A 21,915-nucleotide genomic window follows, 5' to 3' on the forward strand; every position below is an offset into this window, starting at 1 on the left:
ACATACTTATGTTTTAGAGCTTAGGCAGTAACTCAAAACCCTTGCATATCGCTTTATGAATGTTGTATAAATTAAACCATATTATCATTTTTTCAGTTCTGCTACCTAATAGCTCTTTCCATACAAGGAAGTACTTTATGAATTCCTAGTACACACTGGATGATCTTTTACTGAAATCAAGTAGCAGCAGCTGTTAACAAAAAACCACATTATTTATCCTTAGTTGGCAGAATTATCCTGCAGCTTATTTTTGTGTTTGCCATCAAATCTGCAGGATTGCGATCACCTCATTTCCTTCTGTATCTGCAGGGGATTGCTGAAGTGACAGCCTGGACTAACTCAGCTGAAAGAATGGATTTAAAATTCAAATTTCAACTCTAGTCCTAAGAATAAGCTTAGAATAAAGCTAAGCTAAAGAAGCTGTGACATAGATTTTGGAAAGAAAAAAAGACCATTCTGAATTACAGCAAATAACAACAGAACATTTCTTCCTTCCACAGCATGACCATGCATGAAATGAAAGTGAGAGAAGAATCACACACTAGATCACCACAATAACACAAGGGGAAAGGGAAGACAAAAAACTAAACAGAACATCTTAAATACTGTTGCAAAAGAAATTAAATGTACAGTCCAAGTCACAGAAAAATTCATTAGTAACTTCTAGACACGTAACTTCTAGGCACTTCCTCCTTCTGGTGAAGTCCTACTATTAAATACACAAGTGGTGTGCAAATATATGCAACTGCAAAGCTCACAAGTGTCCACCAGAGAGAAAGTCTGGTTCTTCTCCCTTTGCTACATCTGGTTTGGACAATTTTCATGCAAGAGCTTTGAATAAACAACCACTTTTCCCCATCAGGCTGACAAAGAACACTTGTTAAAATAGCAAGTGTGAGAAAAAGTGAACAACAAAGGCACTGAAGACTTCCTTGTAGTAACCAAAACACCTTCTAAAGCAACACTTCTGACCACAGACTCTTGCAAAAATAAGACCTCACTTTAAGGAAGCAAATACTGCAAACTGTCACGGACAGCTCATGCTTTTGGACACAAGTTCAAATGCATGAATGCAAAGAGAAGACTCACAACACAACCACCACCAAGAGTGCAGACAAATTCACAGACCAGTGTTCATTTCCATCATGGAAGCAGAACTGTAAATTGAGTCAGAATAGACAGAACTAAGCAAATTTTACAGCACATACAATGTACTCTTCCACTGTCAAGGATGTTTAAATAAAATTACCTATTTATCCTGGTCTCTGAACCAGCCTCACCACGTCACAAATGCATAGTAAGCAAGGATTCATTTCAACTTAGCAGGAATTCCATAACTGATAAATCATGTGTTTGCTGTGTTTTCAAAACAGGTTTTGTCATACAGAAATGCAACTAAAGTATTATTGTAAAAGTAGTTCCCCGTGGAAGCATGCAAAGAGAGAAAAAAAAAAAAAAAAGGCATTGTCTAATGCTAGGAAGATGGACCTAAAAAAAAGCATTTTGAATCTCAATAACCAATCCAAGAAACTACCACATCTCTCCAAAAATAAAGATAATATCCTCATGGTATATTAGGGCAAAAGGAAAGAATGTTAAATAGAGCTGAAATTTGTGTGGGTTTTTTTTTTTTTTTTAACAGCAGTTCCTCAGTATGATTGATTAGCAATGAACATTCCGCAGCAAAATCAGTCAAGGCAAGTGTATCACATATTAGAAGGCAGAATCCCTGGCACATAATACAAGATTCTGATGGAGAGAAGAGAATTCAGCAGAGTTCCCATGGTAAATCTTTATAATGCCTCATGAAAAATTCTAGACAGTCAAAATGAGGCATATTTCTATACTTAGGAAAAAGAGAAGAGAAACACAACTTTTCTCTAATAAGAGAGATGTGAAGTTTTTTAAAATAAAGATTTGACTTTGGCAGCTGAAAAAGGCTGAGCTTGGCACACTTCTTCCCAAGGGAGGGAAGAGTTTAGCCACTCTCCTGACAAAAGGGTCTGACCCTGTCTCACAAAGCTGAGAAGAAGAAAATGACAGCAAGTCCCTGCTGACCAGCATAAACAAAATGCAGTAAGACTGACATTTATAATTGCACTGTTAAGAATAAACGTTTCACTGCTATTTTAGCACATCACCACATCACTTAACATGTTTGGCAATATTTGCTGTGCCTAGCAAATTAAGAATCGTGGCTCCATGTCTCTGTGAACAGTAACTTTGCAACTCTTCTCGTAGCCTTGGAGCTCTGTCCTTGAACTCTGATGTGCAGATTGCATGGCCTTAAAACGATATGGACTTAAACTGAGGCAGAGGAGATTAGATTAGATATTAGGGGAAAAAATTTCACTTTTGGGGTGGTCAGGCATTGTAACAGATTGCCCACGGAGGTGGTGGAGTCACCATCCCTGGAGGTGTTTAAGAGGCTTCTGCATCTGGCACTGGGTGATGTGGTTTAGTGGTTACGGGGTTACAGTGATGGTGCTGGATTTACTGCTTGTCTTGATGATCTTAACCGTCTTCCAACCCTGATTCCATGACTCTCCTACTAAGACTTTGAAATTACTATTATATAAAATCCCTATTTTTTGAATGCCACTTGATTATTACCAAATTACATCAACTAACCATGCTTCTTTCTTTAACTGCTATTACCCAAAATCTCAGCATAACTTCTTTTGCTGCCAAGAACCCTCAGAGACCTGTCCTCACAACTCTTATCTGGAGAGAATTCACTCCCACCCTAATCAGTGGGGAGAGCTGTGCAAGAGTTATTGCTCTTGGACATGTGGTTCAACAGGCAGACAGGAGAAAATACTAAGAAAGGCACACAGAATACTTCAGAGACAAGGACTATTTTCCAGCAAGGCTACATACAAATTACTAAGAAATAGAATCCAAGAGGGGATAACTGGTTGCTCATCAAAAAAGTTCAGGGTAAAATAATAATACTGAGAAAAAACAAAAAAAATCAATAGTTTCATTTGGAGACATTTAATGAAGTATCTCAATCCTTGACTGAGCTCTCAGTTTCTTTGCTCCCCTAACTCGTTTTTGGAGCACGCTGTAGGAATGCATTGGAGCTAATAAAAATGCACTAGGTTTTCTAAAGAGTGAAGTTTGATGGAGAAGAGCAGGTAGGTCTCATGTCAGCAAAAGAAAGAATGAATTCTGCTATTTGGAAAGTGCCTCTGGCAATGTGATAAGCTCCATCATTAGCAAACTATTCTGAAAGCATGTTCTCTGCTTTAACAGTCTCATGGATAAAGACTAAGGGTATGAGTCACATTCTCAGCTGCTGTGAATTAGTACAATTCCACCAGAATCAGCACAGAGCTACTGCAAGAGTAACACAAGAACCTAACCCAAATTTTGGAGAGAGCCTCATGAATGGGGTGAGGGGCAGAACATACCTGTATTTTCTACCACTAGTACTTCTATTGTACCACTCCTTAGCCTTCAGGGGATAAAAACCCACTTGAACAACTTTGCAAAATAAACCTCCAATCTGCCCGTCTCACTATGCTGATCCTGGAATATTTATCACCATAACAGCATCTGCCACGCTAAATATATACCCCAGTTTCCATTTACTGAGCAGGTAGTAAAAGGAAAAACATGTTTAAAGTGAATCACCCAAGTCAGTCCACAAATTGTGACAATATAGGTTATTGCTATAAGATAACAAATACTAATATAAATTAACACAAATTTTGATAATAACAAGGTCTGAAAAGAACTGATATGGTGCAGGCTGAAGAAATAAAAGTACTCTTTACTTTATTGAATGATATCATGTCTGCTATGACTTTCACAGCTCATCACCAAAAGTTACCAGAACAATTCTGTTGCTGGCATTCATTAGGAACAATGGGAAAAAATGTTTTTGGAAAGTTGCAGTAAATAAATTCCAGTTTCTTGTGGTTTTTTTCTATTTGTAACTATTGATGTCTGAACACTTAAAACACTTTCCACAACATATAAGTCAGAATATTCAGGTCAGAATCTGTATTTCCCAATGAGGAGTAGTAAAATTTGGGCTTGAGCTGTACCTGCCCCAAATTCCAAAAACCTTTTTTTTTTTTTTTTTTTTTGGTTTTAAGGAGAACAGCAAAACTGTGGTCTTGACCAGTTTTCTTACAAAAGAAAACAGAACACCTCCTTCTCAGCTGGGTGATATACAGAGAAAGAAATATAAAAGAATCATCAAGAATACACACACAAGGATGCTTTAAAAGACCAGATAATATAAATCCTGATTCACAGCTAAAAATGAAAAGTGTGGGACATTTTATTTTTTAAAAATATTTTTGCTTAGTCCCCGAATGATTGAAAGACTGAAATCTGTACTTCCAACAGATACCAAAACAAATGAACCTGGCTGATGTTCCTTCTTCAGGGGGATGTTGTTCAATGCTTTACAAATTTCAGTACAAAGTCCCTCAGGACCTGGAGTACATTGACCAGGGGTGTGTTGGTGATGCTCCTCAGATTTGCTCAAATTTGAGCTTTCTGTGCCATTCTAGGAAGCCACTGAGGCCATTTGGCCTATCCTGCTCTGACTTTTGGCCCTTGCAAGGGCCCAAAGAGGATCAGCTCTTCAAACTGGTGTTGACCTTTACAGTTGCAAAATTGGTGCTGCAAGGACCCAAAGAGGATCAGCTCTTCAAACTGGTGTTGACCTTTACAGTTGCAAAATGCTGTTCTCAGCTTCTCCCCTACTTCAGGATCATGGACAAAGTTTGGGCTGTTTTGCAAACTTCAATCAGCCAATGCTCTTGTGACCATTCAACCTTAACATTATGTGGGGCAGGGAAGAAGGGGAGGAAATCAAGTTATTATGTCCTTGTAGTTAACTGGTGAGTTTAATAAAAAATAAATATAAGGATATATTCGTGAAAAATACATCTTTAAGTATGTGCTTCAACAACAGTCAGTTAAAGCTTAAATTCTTATTTACTTATAAAAACACTGTCATTTAGTGTAGTAAGACCTTTAATAATTTTTTAGCTATAAAAATAACCCATATAATTCCAAACAGACAAATCAATATAGACATTACATGAAATGTCAGTTTAAATAAATAAAATACCTTTTAAAACATTCCTAGTTGTAGTAGGGAACTTGTTACCACCCAAGGAATAAGGTATTTATTTTAGTAGCTTTTTTAACCATTCCAAAGTAGCACCAAATCAACTAAATAATTCCAGGAGGGGGAAGGGGGAAATCCCACATCCTGAGGCATTACTGGAATGCCTGCTATGAGCTTCAAGACACTCAAACTCCTCTAGTTTTTTGTTTTTTTCCCTGAAGTTATTTCCTTATCAATGAATGCTGATAGAAAAAATGCAAACAGAAGTTATCTATAAAGTAAAGGGCTGGTGAAAGAACAGTCCACACTGAAAATACTTAGGACATTTAATTTAAAATTTAGCCAGGTTCCAAGATAGGATAGAGAGGAACTGCTTTTTTGTGGGGTGCAGGGTCAACATTCATACAATGCTCACCAAAAAGATACAACATATCCAACAAGAGGGGGAAAAAAAGGAAAGAGGAAAAACTGAGCAAACAAACCCCTGATTTTTTATGAATACCAAACACATTGTGCCTTTTCATTTCCAAAATCAGCTTAAACAGTTTTTGTTATGACTATCTGTGAAGAGATCTTAGGCATTTCTCCCATTCCTAAAATACTTGATTGCAGAAGTCATCTATTACAGGCTAAGCCTTATCTGAGCCCTATGGGAGTCCCCAGAGACTGGCTGCTGGGCTTCCTTCAGCTGCAGGCACAGCTCAAAGCCTCCACCTCCTGCACTTTCTCGAAGAGAATATCCAATCTTATCAAAATACTGGCAGATTGTATATACAGACACTGGTGCTGGACTTCAGAGGAAAAAAATGTTCATTTTAGAATTGAATGGCACTTTTCACATCAGCCTGACTGCTCAGCAGTCCTGCACTGTCATGTGGAATCAGCAGCAGGATTTGTACTGGAAAACAAATTGCACTGAATAAGGACCATGCCTGAGGTTTTTCTGAGAAGGGATATTGCTGCCTTCTTTTTTTTAATATTTTTAGGTTTATTGGTAACCACACTTGGCTTCTATAAAATATACTGGTCAGCTCTGTCAATACTCATGGTCATGACAAGCTCCCTGACGTGGGATTCTCTGAAACAAACATTACAAAAGTGAAGAGGTTTTTTTGTTAATAGGCTATTCCATGTTATATGAATATTTATTTAATTGATGTATTAATTTAATATACTATTCCATGTATATCAGGTGACACTGAGGAAGATCAACAGCACTTGGCAGAAACAAGTCTCTATTAATTAAGAGGAACAATACTAATTGGAGAGACAGAAGAGACATGTGGAAGGGGATGTTGAGAACATGGCAGATGTACCCCCAGTGGAGCACCATGTCAGGGTGGGGGAAGACATGGAAGATACAAGGAGCAGAAGGAGAAAATAAGTAAAAAGCCAGGAGCAGCAGAAAGAACTCATCATGTGCAGGAGTTCCTGCACTGCCTGCCACCTCCCCAGAGGAACTGGGGTGATCCAAGGCTAACCCAGGACAAAAAGCAAGGGAAGTTTGTCCTGGAGGCAGAGGGAAGACAGGTGTTTCCTCTAGGTGCCTGTTAGAGTGGTATGTTTGGAGTGTTCCTACCCAGCATCCAAGACAGCAGTCAGTGTGTCATGTTACCTGGCAGTAAATTATGAAATAAAATTCTCCAAGTTGAGTCTGGTTTGCCTGCAACACCACATGGCTTAAATAACCACAACCCAGCACTTCCCTATAGCCTTGCAACAACAGTAGCTGGTAAAGGCCAAATTTTCTACTATTTAGCTACTAATGAGAGCTTCTCTCTTCCTGGTTCCTGCATGCCTCTACTGTACAATTTCTGTTTGCAGCAGAGTAGCTCATAACTGCTACAATTTAGTCAGTGCCACTGAACAAACTCCTCCTAGCTGCATTTTATTTTGCACACTCTGCTGTTAAACATCTCAAGAGACAGTCCCCTTGGGCTCCCCACAGGTTATTTCACAGCTTAGCTTTGCTGGAAACCTTCTTCCTACATCCAACTTCCCTCTAAAACTTCCCTTTATTCATTTCAAATAAGTCTCATTATTATAATGCTCTCCTGCTTCTCACTGCATACACTTTCTTGTTCCCTAAATTCATTAAGTATTAATTCAGCTCTATTCTTTTTGTTTTAAATAGCAATATTAATAACCTGTCCACACCACTTTCCTTTTAATATCCAAAGTTAACTAGAACTTTCACATTCCTTTGCAGAACTGCAAAACAAAGTACTGCAGCAAACAAATTAAATTGTGTTCTGAAGGCAGCAGCTACTAAAAATTTAGGACAATATTGGGTAAAGACGGACCTAACTCTTGCAACCAGCAAATACTGCATCACTTAGAATCGACCAAAGATGCCAGATACCTCAACTGAGGGTCTTATAAATAGGTTAAAGTGACATATTTTACTTGAAGGGAAATGTTGTATCTGTTTCCAATCACAATCCAATTTCTCCACTGGTAAATAAAAAAGCACTTTCCCACTCAGTCCTCTCTGAGGAAAACCGGAGTGCCATTCCACTTCTACTGGAATGGCAAGAAGACAACAGAAGTGTTAAGTCTCCAGGTCCCTCAGGTTTACAAATTCCCAGTTTAACACACAAATAAGGGCACTGGGGCACCAGAAGAAGATCTAGACCAAAACTATTCTTGACATGTCTCTAGACTTGACATTCTCCCATATTCTGCCCAGTGGCAAGTACACATGCAGCCTGAGTGCTTCATTCCCTCAAAATTATCTTTCCTGCCCTATCAGCAATCAGATGAACTTTGAATGTCCCTCCACAGAGCCAAGGAAAGCTGCAAACAGGACACAGACAAGGAAAACTAGAAAACCACTGATAGTAATCAAAGCCTATTGTACTGCAGAAAACAAGCCCTAATTTTGTATCAGGTTCCTCACACCCAGCACCCTTCTGACACAAAAGACACCTCTCTTAGTATTTTAAGATGTCAATATAAACAAGATTACAAATCCCGGTAGACTTTAACAAGGACAGCTTTTGTTTTCAGCGTGCATCAGCCTGTCTGCTAATTTACACTGTAAACACCTGAGAGACTGTAGGGAATTATGGCTCTCAGGGATGACAAACTTTTGAGGCTTTTGGTACATCTTGCTGCATTTCAAACTCTCATAGAACAGGAGTTTCTTTCAGATACAGCAGGCCCAGTATGATAGCACACATGACCCAGACCATAGTTAAAATCTGTAGTGCAATATAAATTGTCATTTCAGGGAAATACAGTTAATATGTTTATCCTAATTATATTTCTTCTATTAGGAGAAATTTTGCTTCTCAGGAAAATAAAAACATAATTTGCAACACATTGAATTTCTCTTAAGCAATCATAAAGCAGCCTTGAGAGCACTCCCAGGTGAAATCTGCCCTGTAACAAGACATGGATAAGCTACAAATAGGCACAATTAGTGAAGAGATTATCTGCATACACTGTTAACCTGTGCAGTCTTTATGTAATTTAAATCTTTCAGCTTTCATCCCTTGAAGTTGACTATATAGAGAATTAATTCTGTGTTGGTGAGTAGAGATGTTCCTGGGCAAGAGGAACGTCTGAGGTAATGACTGAACAGCAGCAGCAAGTAGAGGCAACTTGAGGAACAATCTACACCTAACACATAAAAATGCAAGCACCACAATACAGGTAACAGGAAAAGTTCAGGAGTTCACAAGGATACCAAAGTCAGAGGTGAACCCTGCAGTGGCTTCCATTACCTCTGCCCCAGAAATAAAACAACTCTGGCATCCTTTCTCCATTAGGAATGCTACAACTGCAGGCACGTGGTGCTGCAGCTGGGCTTCACCAACACAAGGACCTCTTTGTGTGAAACAGATCTCTTTGAATGTCACACATCAAATTAACTCACCCCAATGAAGCACAAGCAGTCTGCAGGTAAAGATGACTTTTAACTGACAGCTCATAAAAACGATAACATTGCAAAAAGGAAAGAAGAGAAGGAAAAAAACTCCTCCAAAAAAAGAACATAAGCATCCCCCTTCCCAATACTATGAATTACATAGGTATTACTAAGTTTTCCATTTATCACTGATTTTTCTGGATTTGAACTGCATTTCACGTATTCAAACAAAAATGCCAAACACCAAGAACCTCAGAGAGTCCTAATATCATCAAAAGTAGCAAGTCAGCTTGTGTTCAGTTTCTGCAAGCTGGATATTTACATCTGCCAACCACAAAACCCCTAACACAATGTAATTCTCTAATCCTCTATTTGCCAAAAAGAAACAGATTATGTTACAAAGGAGGCACCTGTAGGGGAACTGCATCTGGACTCTGGCATTTTCTGACTTAAAGTTGACTCAATATTAGGTCCCAAATCAGCAGAGATTTCAGTAAGGTTAAAAAAATATATGAAGCCAAAAGATACTAATCTTCTATGGACTGAGATATATACTTTTGCTCATCTACAACCATTGAGCAACCTTAATGTGTTGGGATATTTTTAAAATTAAGCATTTTAATAACATTTTTATAAATCCTTCTGAGAACTTCAAGTTTGTTTATAACCAACTAAGTTATTCACAACCAAAATTTATCTGTAATTTAGCTTGGAATATGTTTTTTGTAGACTGTCAATTTTCACTCCCCAAGAAAATATTTTAAAACATTTTACTCCCTATGCAAGATCAAATTACAGAAATAAAAACTCAGATAGAAACTGAATTGAAAAGCACAGTGAAAGATTAGCCAGCAGTAACACTTACACAGCAGTTTCCAAAATATCTGTTAAAGGTACAATAATACTTTCACCAAATAGGTAATACAATAAAGAGCCAGCAAAAATTAAAAGCAAACTTTTAATCTTATTTTCTTTAGGCTTGCTACTTACTGTAGAAACCCAAATCTGTCTGTGACTTTGTAAAGATGGTAGTCAGCATCTTCCCACGGTTCAATCTGAGCACCCTCACGCCCCTAAAGGGCAAGGAAAAAACAAAAAAATTATATTTTATGACACAATAAATAAAGACACATAAGGGAGCATTCAACCACTGAAAGCGTAACCTTTGGAACACTTTGGGACATTGTGGCAGGAAGTTAGAGGAGGAGAAGGAGAACACCAGTCCTAACCTAACCAACCAAGAAGAAAGAGAGCAGAACACGTATCCCAGCCTTTACAAACATTATTTTCATCACAGAAAATCTCTTTTGGTCACTGCTATACAAAATACATTTAAACCAGAGTCACAGTAATCCCACACTTGCTGTTAAACTCCACAATAATCCATCAAGGTCCCCAGAGTGCCATCTACTCCTTTCATTTCCCAAGTCCCTCTTTCCTGAACTATCACCTGCAAGAACACATCCTGCAGACAGTGCATGCTGACTTGCAGCAGCTGTCAAACAATGCAGCACTGAGTTTTCCCCTCAGTTATGCATTCATCCATGTCCCATTCCTGCTCTCCAACTGCCAGTCTTGCAAAAGGCTTGCAGAAGCTTAACTGCATTTCAGCCCTACCTGCTTCTGGTGTGGGCTGTGCACAGGTTACTGGCTGTGAAATCAGGACACCACTCAGAACACAAAGTGAATTGGGTTTGTCGGGGTACAGGGGGCTCCAGGGGTAGTTTCTCTGAGAAGCTGCTGGAAGTCTCCCCCACATCCAAAAGAGACAAAGTCAGCCAGCTGCAATATGGACCTGCCACTGGCCATGGCCCAGGCCACACTGGAGCAGGTTTGGTGGCAGGACTTGTGACCCCATGGGGGACCCATGCTGGAGCTCCTGTGCCTGAAGGACTGACCCTGATGGAGGGACCAGTGCTGGAGCAGCTGATGAAGAAGTGCAGCCCACGGGAAGGACCCACACTGAAGAAATTCGTGGAGAACTTCAGCCTGTGGGAGGGACCCCCCACTGGACAAAGGGAAGAGTTTAAGGTTTAAGAGTTTAAACCCCCAAGCAGGAAGGAGTCACAGAAACAATGTGGGATGAACTGACCACAGCCCCCATTCCCCATCCTCCTGCAATGCTCAGGCAGAGGAGGCAGAGAAAATTGGGAACAAAGCTAAGCCCAGGAAGAAGGGAGGGTTGGGGAGAAAATGTTTTCGATCCGGTTTTCATTTTATTATTGCCCTACTCTTTATTTGATAGGTAATAAATTAAACAGATTTCCTCAGCTCAGGTCTGCTTTGCTCACGACAGTCATTGGTGAAGGATCTCTCCCTGCATTTATCCCAGCTCATGAGCCTTTTGTTACATTTTCTCTCCCCTGCCCAGCAGAGGCGGCAGTGACTGAGCAGCTGTGAGGAGCAGCTGGTGTCAGCCTGCCACACACAAGCAGGATTTTCCTTAGTCCAAGGTGAGCCACTCGTTTACTGCACACTGTGCAGACCACCAGTAAGTCTGGCACATAAAACATTCCATGAACTCTACAAACAAGGCTGTTGCTCTGTACTCCAGTGACACTTAAAAAGTCTGTAAGTGTAACAAAAATACCTGACTACTATGTAAGCATTCTAGGCACTCTGTGCCAGGCTCTTCCTGACAAGGGGTCCAAGAACAAACATGGTATGACCAGGGCATTTCTTCAGCTCCCCACAACAAGATGAGAAACAATACAGCTCACTCACCTTTTAATTTTTCTACTATGATTTCAGTGTTTGTGCTACCATAACCAAAGACTAAATAAATAAAAGGTAAAATGAGAGTCCTTCTGATCTCATAGATACACTGAGCATCCTCCATAACCCCACTTTCACTACTTCTAATACAATACACTCCCTGAAATAGTCCCAAAGTAACTTGCTATGCACCTGAAAAATGAGTTGATTGAGTCATTATCTAGAATATCCCCCGTGGAGGGAGAGTTTAATGCACCCAGAGGCCACATTAAACATCAGATTAGTACTCAACAGAGTATTTTAAACAACAGCTAGCTGGAATCATGATTCACTTTTTAAACAGACATTTTATGAAGATCCATTATAAAATGCCTTTTAAATTACTAAAAAGTTCACTTACTCTGTCATACTTGGCAACTATCTCTGCTCGTTCCTGGGCAAGTTTGATAGCAGCATCCTGCTCAGCATCTGCACCTGTAGAGGAATTAAAATAATGTTGTTCAGATTTTCCCCCTTGTGAAAAAAGAACTGCAGCCAAATACTTGGAAAATCAACTTCAGGGAGACTACTTCAATGGAGAAATGCCAAAACTATTGTGTCAAAGCAAAATATGACCTTGGTACATGTCCTGAATACTGCTCAAAACAAAGTAGAGTTACTGCACAGTCTCTTAATTGCTGAGTTTAGACTACTTCTGATTTTTCACCAATGTAGACATTAAACACAGTAAAAAAATAATTCTCCACAACCCACTAACTGAAAGACTGAAGAAAGTACTAAAGGCCACTAATTGGCAATTCCACAAACATTCTAATAAAGAAAGCTGAAACATTCACTACTGGCTTAAAACATAACTGTGAATTATTTACAGGATTTGTAAAGATATTGGAATACTCAAGAAATACTGCATGGCTTCTTAGAAATTGCCTACAACTTATTTCTCAGAAAACAGGGAAGGATGTCATTACAGCATCAGAACTGCAACTTGGGCAACCCAGAGCTGGAATAAGTGTAAGGATATGACAACAGGAAGGTTGATAGACAAAAGAAAAAAAACCCAAAAAACAGTGTGTGAGTAAGCACTGGACATAAGGACACTGCAGATGCAGCATTTACTACATGAGTGGAGTTCAAGTTTTGCTCAGTCCTGTTCCCTGAGCAGAAACCATCTCTAGGACATGGACAGGAACAGAGAGCACCAAGAAAGGAAAAGTTGTTATTCTGAATATCCAACAACAGAATGTACTTCAATATCCCAAACAGAATTATATCAAAGCAATGAGGTAAATCAGCTTTAATTAATAAGTTTGTGAAATATTCAAGCATCAAATTCTTTTGATTATTAAAAAGCAATGAACTTCAGATAAAGCAAGGCTTGAAAAAGGTTTAAAATATATTTCAATGTAACACTGTTATAAAAATAACTCCAAGCATGTGGGTTTTTTTCACTATCTAGTTCATGGCAACATAATGAACTTCAGCAATTGTACATACCAACCATCTGGGCTATGAAATAGAAAAACAGATCAGATATTACAGTTTTCTATTGTATCACATTAACACAATTATTTGTTCAAACCTAGTGTTTCTTTAATAAAGGTTACCTACATATTTATCATTTAGACAAGAAGTTGTGCCAAGGTGGCCGTCTAAGCCATCTCTTAGAGATTTAACGTGGTCTCTGCTTGTTTTCACTCCACCTTTCTCCAGGAGAACACTAGCAGAACCTCAGTATGACCCACCACAGACACAAGCACCAGAATTCAGACAACAGCACTGCCTGTCCCAAGCTTCCCTAAGGGAAGGTCTGGCTGCTTCTTCAAAGCGTAAAGGTTACCTACATATTTCTCAACATTTAGACAAGAAGTTGTGCCAAGGTGGCCGTCTAAGCCATCTCTTAGAGATTTAACGTGGTCTCTGCTTGTTTTCACTCCACCTTTCTCCAGGAGAACACTAGCAGAACCTCAGTATGACCCACCACAGACACAAGCACCAGAATTCAGACAACAGCACTGCCTGTCCCAAGCTTCCCTAAGGGAAGGTCTGGCTGCTTCTTCAAAGCTTTCATTTATGATCCCCAGAAGTCACACTTGGTTACCCTCACCTGGCCCCCTTTGTCACCATCATTTGCCAATCACATTACTCCTGTTTATTAATACATAGAGCTCTGTCATTTTCTCCAGTGTGCAGCAGTACCAGCACACATGTATTTACACAGTTATTTGAGGGAGAAATAAAAAGAATAATTCAATCTGCTGTATTTGGAAGCTTCACATCTCTAATCTACAACACTGACAAATAATTTCCTCCTAGTAAGATAAGGGGTAAGTAGAATAATTTCATATTGCTCAGACTTGGGTGTGTCCAAGCAGGGCGCTGCTCCTCCTGTGCTTTCAGGTGCTGGATCCTTTATTCCTAAGCTGAAAGGAGACTCATGACACAAAGAAGTTGGGTCTCTGGTTTGCTTTTCTCTGGCACAGCTTTACAGCCATTGCAGGGCTCTGTTACCCTGGCTGCCCATGTGAGCTCTGAGCAAGACAGAGCTCCCAGAGCCCCTCCCCAGCGCTGTCACACCCAGGGGCACAGACACAACCTCACACCACTGCCAGCGCATTCCAGCACCATCTACTCCCCCGGCACAATTACAACATCTGGTTCCTAGTCTTTACTAGTTGACATAGCATGTCTGCTAAATTGATAATATCCACTAGATCTACCAAATCAACACTGACAAAAAGCAGTGGGTGAACCCTGGTTTTACTTTCAAAGTGAGAAGATAAAGGAATTGTAACCAAAATTAAATTGTGTTTCCTTTTGGAAGGCAGATGTGTGCTTACAGCAAGTCTTTACAGAAGACTAATTATGAGTTTTTAAAAAGTAAACTTTTAACTTCCTTAGAAACTTGACATTCCTTCAGCAACTTCAAGTACTGATTGACCCAAATCTCCACTTCGCCAAAGGACAGCTGTGGGGAAAAACTCCCTTGTTTAAAGTACACTTGCTGCTGAGCTTCAAAAAATAGGTAAAAAGTCCTATCATTAATTTCCAAGCAGAAGACATTAGATTTCATTTGAGAAAGAGTGTGGCTGAATATAAGCAGACAATGTTGTAATACACAGTAGTCAATACATTCATGAAGTACGTAGCTGATACATTTTTTAAACAGAACTGAAAATGGCTTCTATTTTTGTTTTAAAATGTGCTCAAAAGGACATGCATAGATCTTCAAAAACACAGACAATAACAGTGTAAGCTGAAAAAAGTTTAAACCTTTGCTTAAGAGAATGCCAAACTGTACTTGCACCAGAAAGCAAGTTCCTGATTTATGCAGAAAACGTGGCCATGGCTTACCATCCCTTCCTCTGCATTAGCAATGTGTGAATCAAAGTTTGGCATTATCTGTGTCTCATGACAATTCAATTACAGTTAGTGTGTAAATTATCATATTCATTGCCTTTAAAGTAATCCTCTTTACTTTCTGCCAGAATCATCTTAACCTTCCAGCTGCACTGAGATAGTTCAATGTTTCATTAATCCATCCATACTGAAAACCCAGAAAACAGCTTGAGATGAGGGCAAGAGCTTTTATTTTGGGAGATAAGCATTGGACATGATTTTTCTTATAAGAGGAAATATTTAAATACCTCCAACTTAGAAATTACACATTGATTCCTGATAAAGTAAAAGCTAAATATGGGAACAAGAAAAATTCTTTGGCACAAGAATGCATCACTATGAAATTGAAGACAAATAACTGATATTCTAAAGTTTTATCAGTTTTGTTCAGTGTTATCTCAGTGAAAGCAGTTAAAGATATGATACAAGTATGATTAAATTTACTAATTAAAAGTTAGCATTACAGATTATACAGGAAACAATGCCATCTCAAATGAGATCAACATTAACATACAGTCAATTAATTAGCACGGAGAACCGATTTGAACTAAAAAACAGGGAAATACACTGGAAAGGTCCTGATGATAAATTCTGTCAACAATGGCATGCTAAACAGCACTTTCAAGTCCCCCCCAAAATCAGTCAGGCTTACAAGATACAAGCAAGCATGGCTAAAATCCTGCCCAGCATCAATCATTGAATGACAGGTTGGAAGGGACCTCAAGGACCATGCAGTCCAAGCTTTCCTGGCCAAAGTACAGTCTAGACAAGACTGTCCAACACCCAGTTCAGCTGAATCTTAGAAGTGCCCAGTCTTGGGGAATCTACCACTGTCCTGGGGAGATTATTCCAATGGCTGTTCTCACTGTGAAAATTTCCAAGTGTCCTGAATCTCCCCAGAAGTAACAGACATAATGCAAACTAAAAGTATATAACACTATGCTCTATTAATGAATGCTAAACTACCTGGAAGACACTAACTGCCATAAGTGACATTTAACAGCAAAACAACACATCCAGGTAAAAATAAATACTAGTATAGAAAAAACAAGGTGGCCTACAAATAGATGTAAAAATTGAGTTCTGTTTTACTAAAAATTCTCAAATATAGAGATTTTTGCAAGAAACAGAGATATGGTTTCATTATCTGATGAAACTTTAAAAAATCCTGCTTTACTCTTGCTTTCATGCCATCTTCTCTCTTCTGTTCCACATGGATGAAGAGTAGCTGTGGATGGAGTCACCTACAGACACCAGAGAATCTTGACCCAAGGACCCCCTATAATCCACTTAAACATGTATTTTAAGGTGGGGGTAGGGAGAAGGTAGGGGGAAAAATTTACAACAATGTAATTTTGTATTCATGTAAATCACTGAGCTAAACACTGAGGACCCCTCTTGCAGTCCCTACAGTAACTCAGTTTTCCAGAATAAAGGAGTGGAAACTGGCAGGACTATCCCTTATGCTTCCAGCAGTCAAGAAGGAGTTGAACAGCCTGTGACAGCCTGGCAGCAGCTCAGCTGCTCCTGGTTGGGGTAACTAACACAGAGCCCATAGTTACACCTGGCTTTCATCACAGCCTGGCAGAACTCAGGGCTGCTGAGGGAGGAATGGCCAGAAGACAGTAAAACACTGGTCTTTCCCACAAAAAGAAAAGCTGCTGCTCTACAAGGTTTACTAAGTACCTGTATTTTGAATTGTTTGTCTAATCCTGCATGGCTTCTAATCCTGTTCAGCTACAGAACTGCAAACCAGCAAGGCATAGCCTTTTTAAAAGTGATCTCCATGTGCAATCCACTGAGCACACATCTCTAGTCCCTACAAAAGCAGTCATACAATTTATAGGAATGATCTTTGGGGTTATTCAAACTCACTAGAGCTGTTCTCTCTGAAACAGCCTAAAAAATGACTAGGCTGTACCTCACCTGGCAAAGGTAACAACCATGGAGTAGCTCCCTCAGGTTGTAGTATGAAATGAGTACCACCAAGAACCTCAATGAGCTGCTTACACTGAAGGAGTAGTAGGCACAAGGTACATTGTAGTCCTCATGCATCAGCAGCAGTATAATAAACTGCCTCTTACAGATGTGCCATAAATTTAAGAAGAATCACAGATTTGTTAGGTTGGAAAAGACTTTTAAGATCATTGAGTCCAACCATTAACCCATCACTGCCAAGCCCACCATTAAACCATGCCCCCAAGCACCAAATGCTTTGAAATACCGCAAGGGATGGTGACTCCACCACTTCCCTAGGCAGCCTATTTCCAGTGCTTGAGGACCCTTTCGGGAACAAAATTTTTCCTGCTATCCAAACTAAACCACCTCAATGCATCTTGAACTTGTTTCATCTCATTCTGTCATTTGTTACTGCAAGAAGAGCCCGGCCCTCACCTGGCTACTCTCCTGGCAGGGAGTTGTAGAGAGCAGTAAGTTTCTGCCTTGAGCCTCCTTTTCTCCAGGATAAACACCCCCCAGCTCCCTCAGTCATTCTTCACAGGACCTGTGCTCCAGAACCCTATCACAGCTCCACTCCCTTCTCCAGACAGGCTCCAGCACCTCAGTGTCCTTCTTGTCACAAGGGGGCCAAAGCTGACCCCAGGATTCGAGGTGTGGCCTCATCAGTGCTGGTACAGGGGACAATCACAGTCCTGGTCCTGTTGGCCACACCACTGCTGGCACAGGCCAGGATGCCACTGGCCTTCCTGGCCACCTGGGCACACACTGGCTCAGGCTCACCCACTGTGGACCAGCACCCTCAGCAGTGATGCCTCTTTCCATGGGGCTCAATGTACCAAAAGCATCCTGTGTAACCTTATCCCAAATTCTGAAAAGCGATTTCTTCCTTTTTTGTCCTTTAGCCCACCATCGTCTCTCCAACTGCAGAGCACTCTGAAAACCCCAAAAGAACTGAAAATGTTAATTTGTTTCCCATTACTTTACTAAAATTCTTGCTGGCTTGCACATTACACATCCCACTGCTCAAAGAGCTGCACTGGCACAAATTCCTGTCTGCAGGCACCACCACCAGCTGCTATGCATCTACACATTCAAAGCACATATCAGAGCAATAAACAAACTCTCTGGTCATAGCAGAAAGTCCTTTAAATACTCAGGCTGTTTATTTTCCTTCCAGTTCATTCCCATAAACAACGAAATAAAAGCCATGACGTACACTTAATAGTATTTTGCTGTGGGTACACCATGTTCAAAAGGAAGAATCTTGGTAAATACCTGCACACCAATATTAAAGCTGCTCTGAACAAAAGGGATTAAGCATCATTTATTATACTTTCTCCTCACACAAAGAGAATTTCTAAAACAGAAAAGAGCTTTTAACCTAAAATGAACTAGTTAGTTAGAAAAACAATCTCTTTTGCATAGCAACACTTTCTCTGAAATATGTATTTCCAGAAGCTAACTGAGCTACATTTCTTCCACAATTAAACATAATTATATTCCTTAAATATTATTATTTAAAACTCAGTTATCACTGATTTGAAATGAGAGATAATAACAGCATAATGTAAACAATTAAAGACCAGTATATAACATTTTACACAACACTTTACCAGTCTTTAGACTGTCATTTTCTTCCCAGTCCTTGTAGAGCTCTGTTTTAGTCTTCATGAAGTAAATCTGTTTGCTTCTAGACCATATTCTAAATCAGTTTATCAAAAATGACCGGGGGAAAAGTTCTCCTCCTCCACTTGCTGCATTTGCTCCACACAACTGAGCCACTTGACACGTGCTCCTTTTTCCAGACACAGCCCCTCTACAGCTCCAGGAGCTGCAGAGGCTGGAACAAAGATGCCATTTGTTAATGCCAAGTGTCACGAAGGCACCACGCTGGTGTTCTCCAGCCCAGCCCACAGCCCTGCATTCCAGCTCATAATAAACAAAAGGATTTGAACAAACAGCCTCAGAGGCCAGGGCTCCTGTAACACATCGCTGTTGTACTCTTGGGCAAGAATTCTTACTGGTGTTTTCCAAGTACAGGGAAAGAGTTTTACTGAAAGGACTTACTTGAAATGGGGCTTGAGGTACCCTCTTTCTGGCTTATTACCTAAGAAACCACAAAATTAGCTAACTCTAAAAATACAGTTTAGATTTCTGTAACTGGAATTCCCTACTTAAAGGATGGAGATTTCACATATTTTCTGATCAAAATCACTTTACTCAAGATATCGTGGGAACTTGAAACACCTAGGACCTCAGAAGTTGAAAACAACATTTTTGTTGATAAAAGTATAAATATTCAGGAGTAAAACCTGGAAAACAGATCTCTGTACCAAATGTCACAGGCCAAACACACAAAGCCATTCTCCTGCACAGACTTTAGCCCCCACACACGCTCTCTCACACTGCCATTCTGCTGCTATGTGATGCCTGCAGCCAGGAATCAGCCAATTCCATACCCTAACCTAAGGAAGTCAGAGCACACACACTACCAGACACTTTGTGAAGCCAGCTGAAAGATGATCAGTGGCACTGGCACAGGTTACCCAGGGAAGCTGTGGAATCTCTCTCCATCCTTGGAGATATTCATGAGATGTCTGGACGTGGTCCTGGGCAACCAGCTCTGCACAGCCCTGCTTGAGCACAGCGTTGGACCAGATAACTCCAGAGGTCTCTTCCAGCCTCAACCCTTTTGTGGTTTTCTTGCACTCAGAGAAATGTTAAAATGCCAGGAACAGGAGATCTGATCAAGTGTGTTGGACTATTCTTTTTTCCCCAGAGACTGAAAAAAGAACAGTTCCTTCAATTGTTTTAACCTTCCTCCCCATATCGTGTGGCAGAGCACCGAGCCTGGAAATGAGCAGCAGCTCCTTTGTCTTTACCACTGATTACTGCTGGTGGAGCCCACCCAAGCCCAGGTGTCAATAGTTTAGTCTCTGGAAGCAGTATGAGCTCAGACTAAGCCAGTGCCATGTCCACTACCAGGCACATTTCCCTCAAAAGCAGCATTTTCCTACTGCTGACACAACAGCAATCCTCTTGCTCCACAGAAATAATCTTTGCTCATAACAGAACTACTGAACTGAAACCAGCTACTTTCTGTTTCCTTATCTGTGAGCATATTTGTGGTGAGGATGACAAGAAGTCACACGCAATGAACACAAGCATTTGTCCCAGGTTAACTCTCTCATCCTTTCACCACAAAAACAATTTGCTTTTTAACATCTCTGCTGCTCTTCTACCACACATTAATCCCAGACAGAAATAAGCCATATTACTGACACACATACACACACACATATATATATATATACACTATAGCTATACTGGAAATATCTATACTGATACTTCTCTTATGTCTCTCAAATTTAGCATGTCTGATTTTGTGGGTGTTTTTCAAGTAGACTTACACACAGAAAAGGTAAGATTTTGGCTTAACTGAAATTTCTCTCTATTCCAAAGAAAAGGAAAAAAGCTAAAAGATAGAGTAAAACTCTTTGGAAAAATCAATATATTCATTATGCTCTGCACTAAAAAAAAAAGTCCATTGCAACAGCAAGCACATGCACTCTTAATAATCAGCATTCAGAGTAGACACTGCTGTAGTTTTACAGCATGAGGAGTAATGAGTGAAAAATATGAAAGTAAAGATTTAACTTCCCTGAAGAAACATGACTGAATTCTCATCTTATTGAAAAATTAAGTTTCACTGTGGTAGAACTCTTGCAGTTTTGCAACATCCCCTATGAAACACTGCACATTCACCAATGGAAAATGGTCACTTTGGAAATTAGTAGAATTAACTGCTACTAAAAACCCTCTCAAATCAATCAAATTTTAAATTTTAAAGTGATCTCCAAAGGACTCAAAGCAAGAGCAGGGAAATCAAGGCAGCTCTGCTAAGCAGTATTCCACAGAGGAAGCCTGTGTCAAGATATGAAATGAGAATTTAGAACTCTATGTATTGCATAGAATTTCAATCAAATACTCCATCTTGCTTTTAAGCAACAATGGACTAAAGGGCTTACAGAAATACCACCAATATTAATCAATTACTGCAATATGCCTATCATTTTATTTTTAATAACACAGCCTTACAAAAACTTTAAGTTAATGCAGCAATAAAAGCACAAAACTCAGAATAAAACAGAAATCAAACAGAAAAAGAATATACTCTAATAAAATATAACTTGGCCATTTAATTAGTCTTAATTTGTAATTTGTTTTTCTGTGTGTTTCACGTAAATAACTACACCTTAAAATTAGATCACTCCATCAGCAGTACCTACACCTAACCAGCTGGAAGCTGCAGTTGGAATGCTCATGTCATCACCTCACTACTGAGCCTTATGAAAGTTCCCACAAGGGTTACAAAGTAGAGTGACAAGATCTGGCAGGGCTCTACTGTAATTCCATTTCACAAAGTGTTGTGTGCAGTCGTGAGCCAGAAGATAATTAATTTGCTGAAGGTTAACATAATCAGTTGCAAAGCCAGAAGAAACCACAATTGCCAATTTTCAACAAGCTATACTGAAAAGAGTAAGCCCAATTTTGAACAATGCTCCTTTCTTGAAAGAAAAAGAGAACAAAACCAATGCACAACCCACCCTCCTGCCCAAACCTCTGTCAACACAACCTGGAATATTTATGGCAGCTCTTAATAGACTTCAATGTAAAAACTCAGGCTGGGTATAATTTGGGGCTTGCCAGTATGCAAAGACTGGTCTGACTTGTGCCACAACTAGCTAATGTCTTATGTCTAAGCTTAAGTCATCCTTTGTTCTCCTCTTCCCAAGGGTGTAGCTGGTATCTGGCCTTTTCATTACAATTTTTCTCCTTCCTCAGTGCCATGAAAGGGCAGCATCGTGGCCAGACAGAA

At 39.8% G+C, this 21,915-nt stretch overlaps 1 protein-coding gene across 3 annotated transcripts in view; it reads right to left on the reverse strand.

The window, feature by feature from the left end:
- The window catches only part of USP6NL (USP6 N-terminal like), a 112,004-nt gene that overhangs the window by 47,952 nt on the left and 42,137 nt on the right, over positions 1–21,915 (reverse strand). For 2 of the 3 annotated variants that reach the window (XM_041483793.1, XM_041483794.1), the window contains exons 3-4: positions 12,082–12,155; positions 9,957–10,039 (exon numbers count right to left, since the gene is read on the reverse strand). In XM_041483793.1, coding sequence (XP_041339727.1) covers positions 9,957–10,039; positions 12,082–12,155 — 157 coding nt within the window. Of the gene's footprint in view, positions 1–9,956; positions 10,040–12,081; positions 12,156–18,649; positions 18,780–21,915 lie in introns of those variants that run through there. The other variant, XM_041483792.1, reaches the window with a different exon arrangement.

The sequence above is a fragment of the Pyrgilauda ruficollis genome, unplaced genomic scaffold, assembly GCF_017590135.1.
Source record: "Pyrgilauda ruficollis isolate IOZ18807 unplaced genomic scaffold, ASM1759013v1 scaffold61, whole genome shotgun sequence".
Taxonomy (NCBI): Eukaryota; Metazoa; Chordata; class Aves; order Passeriformes; family Passeridae; genus Pyrgilauda; species Pyrgilauda ruficollis.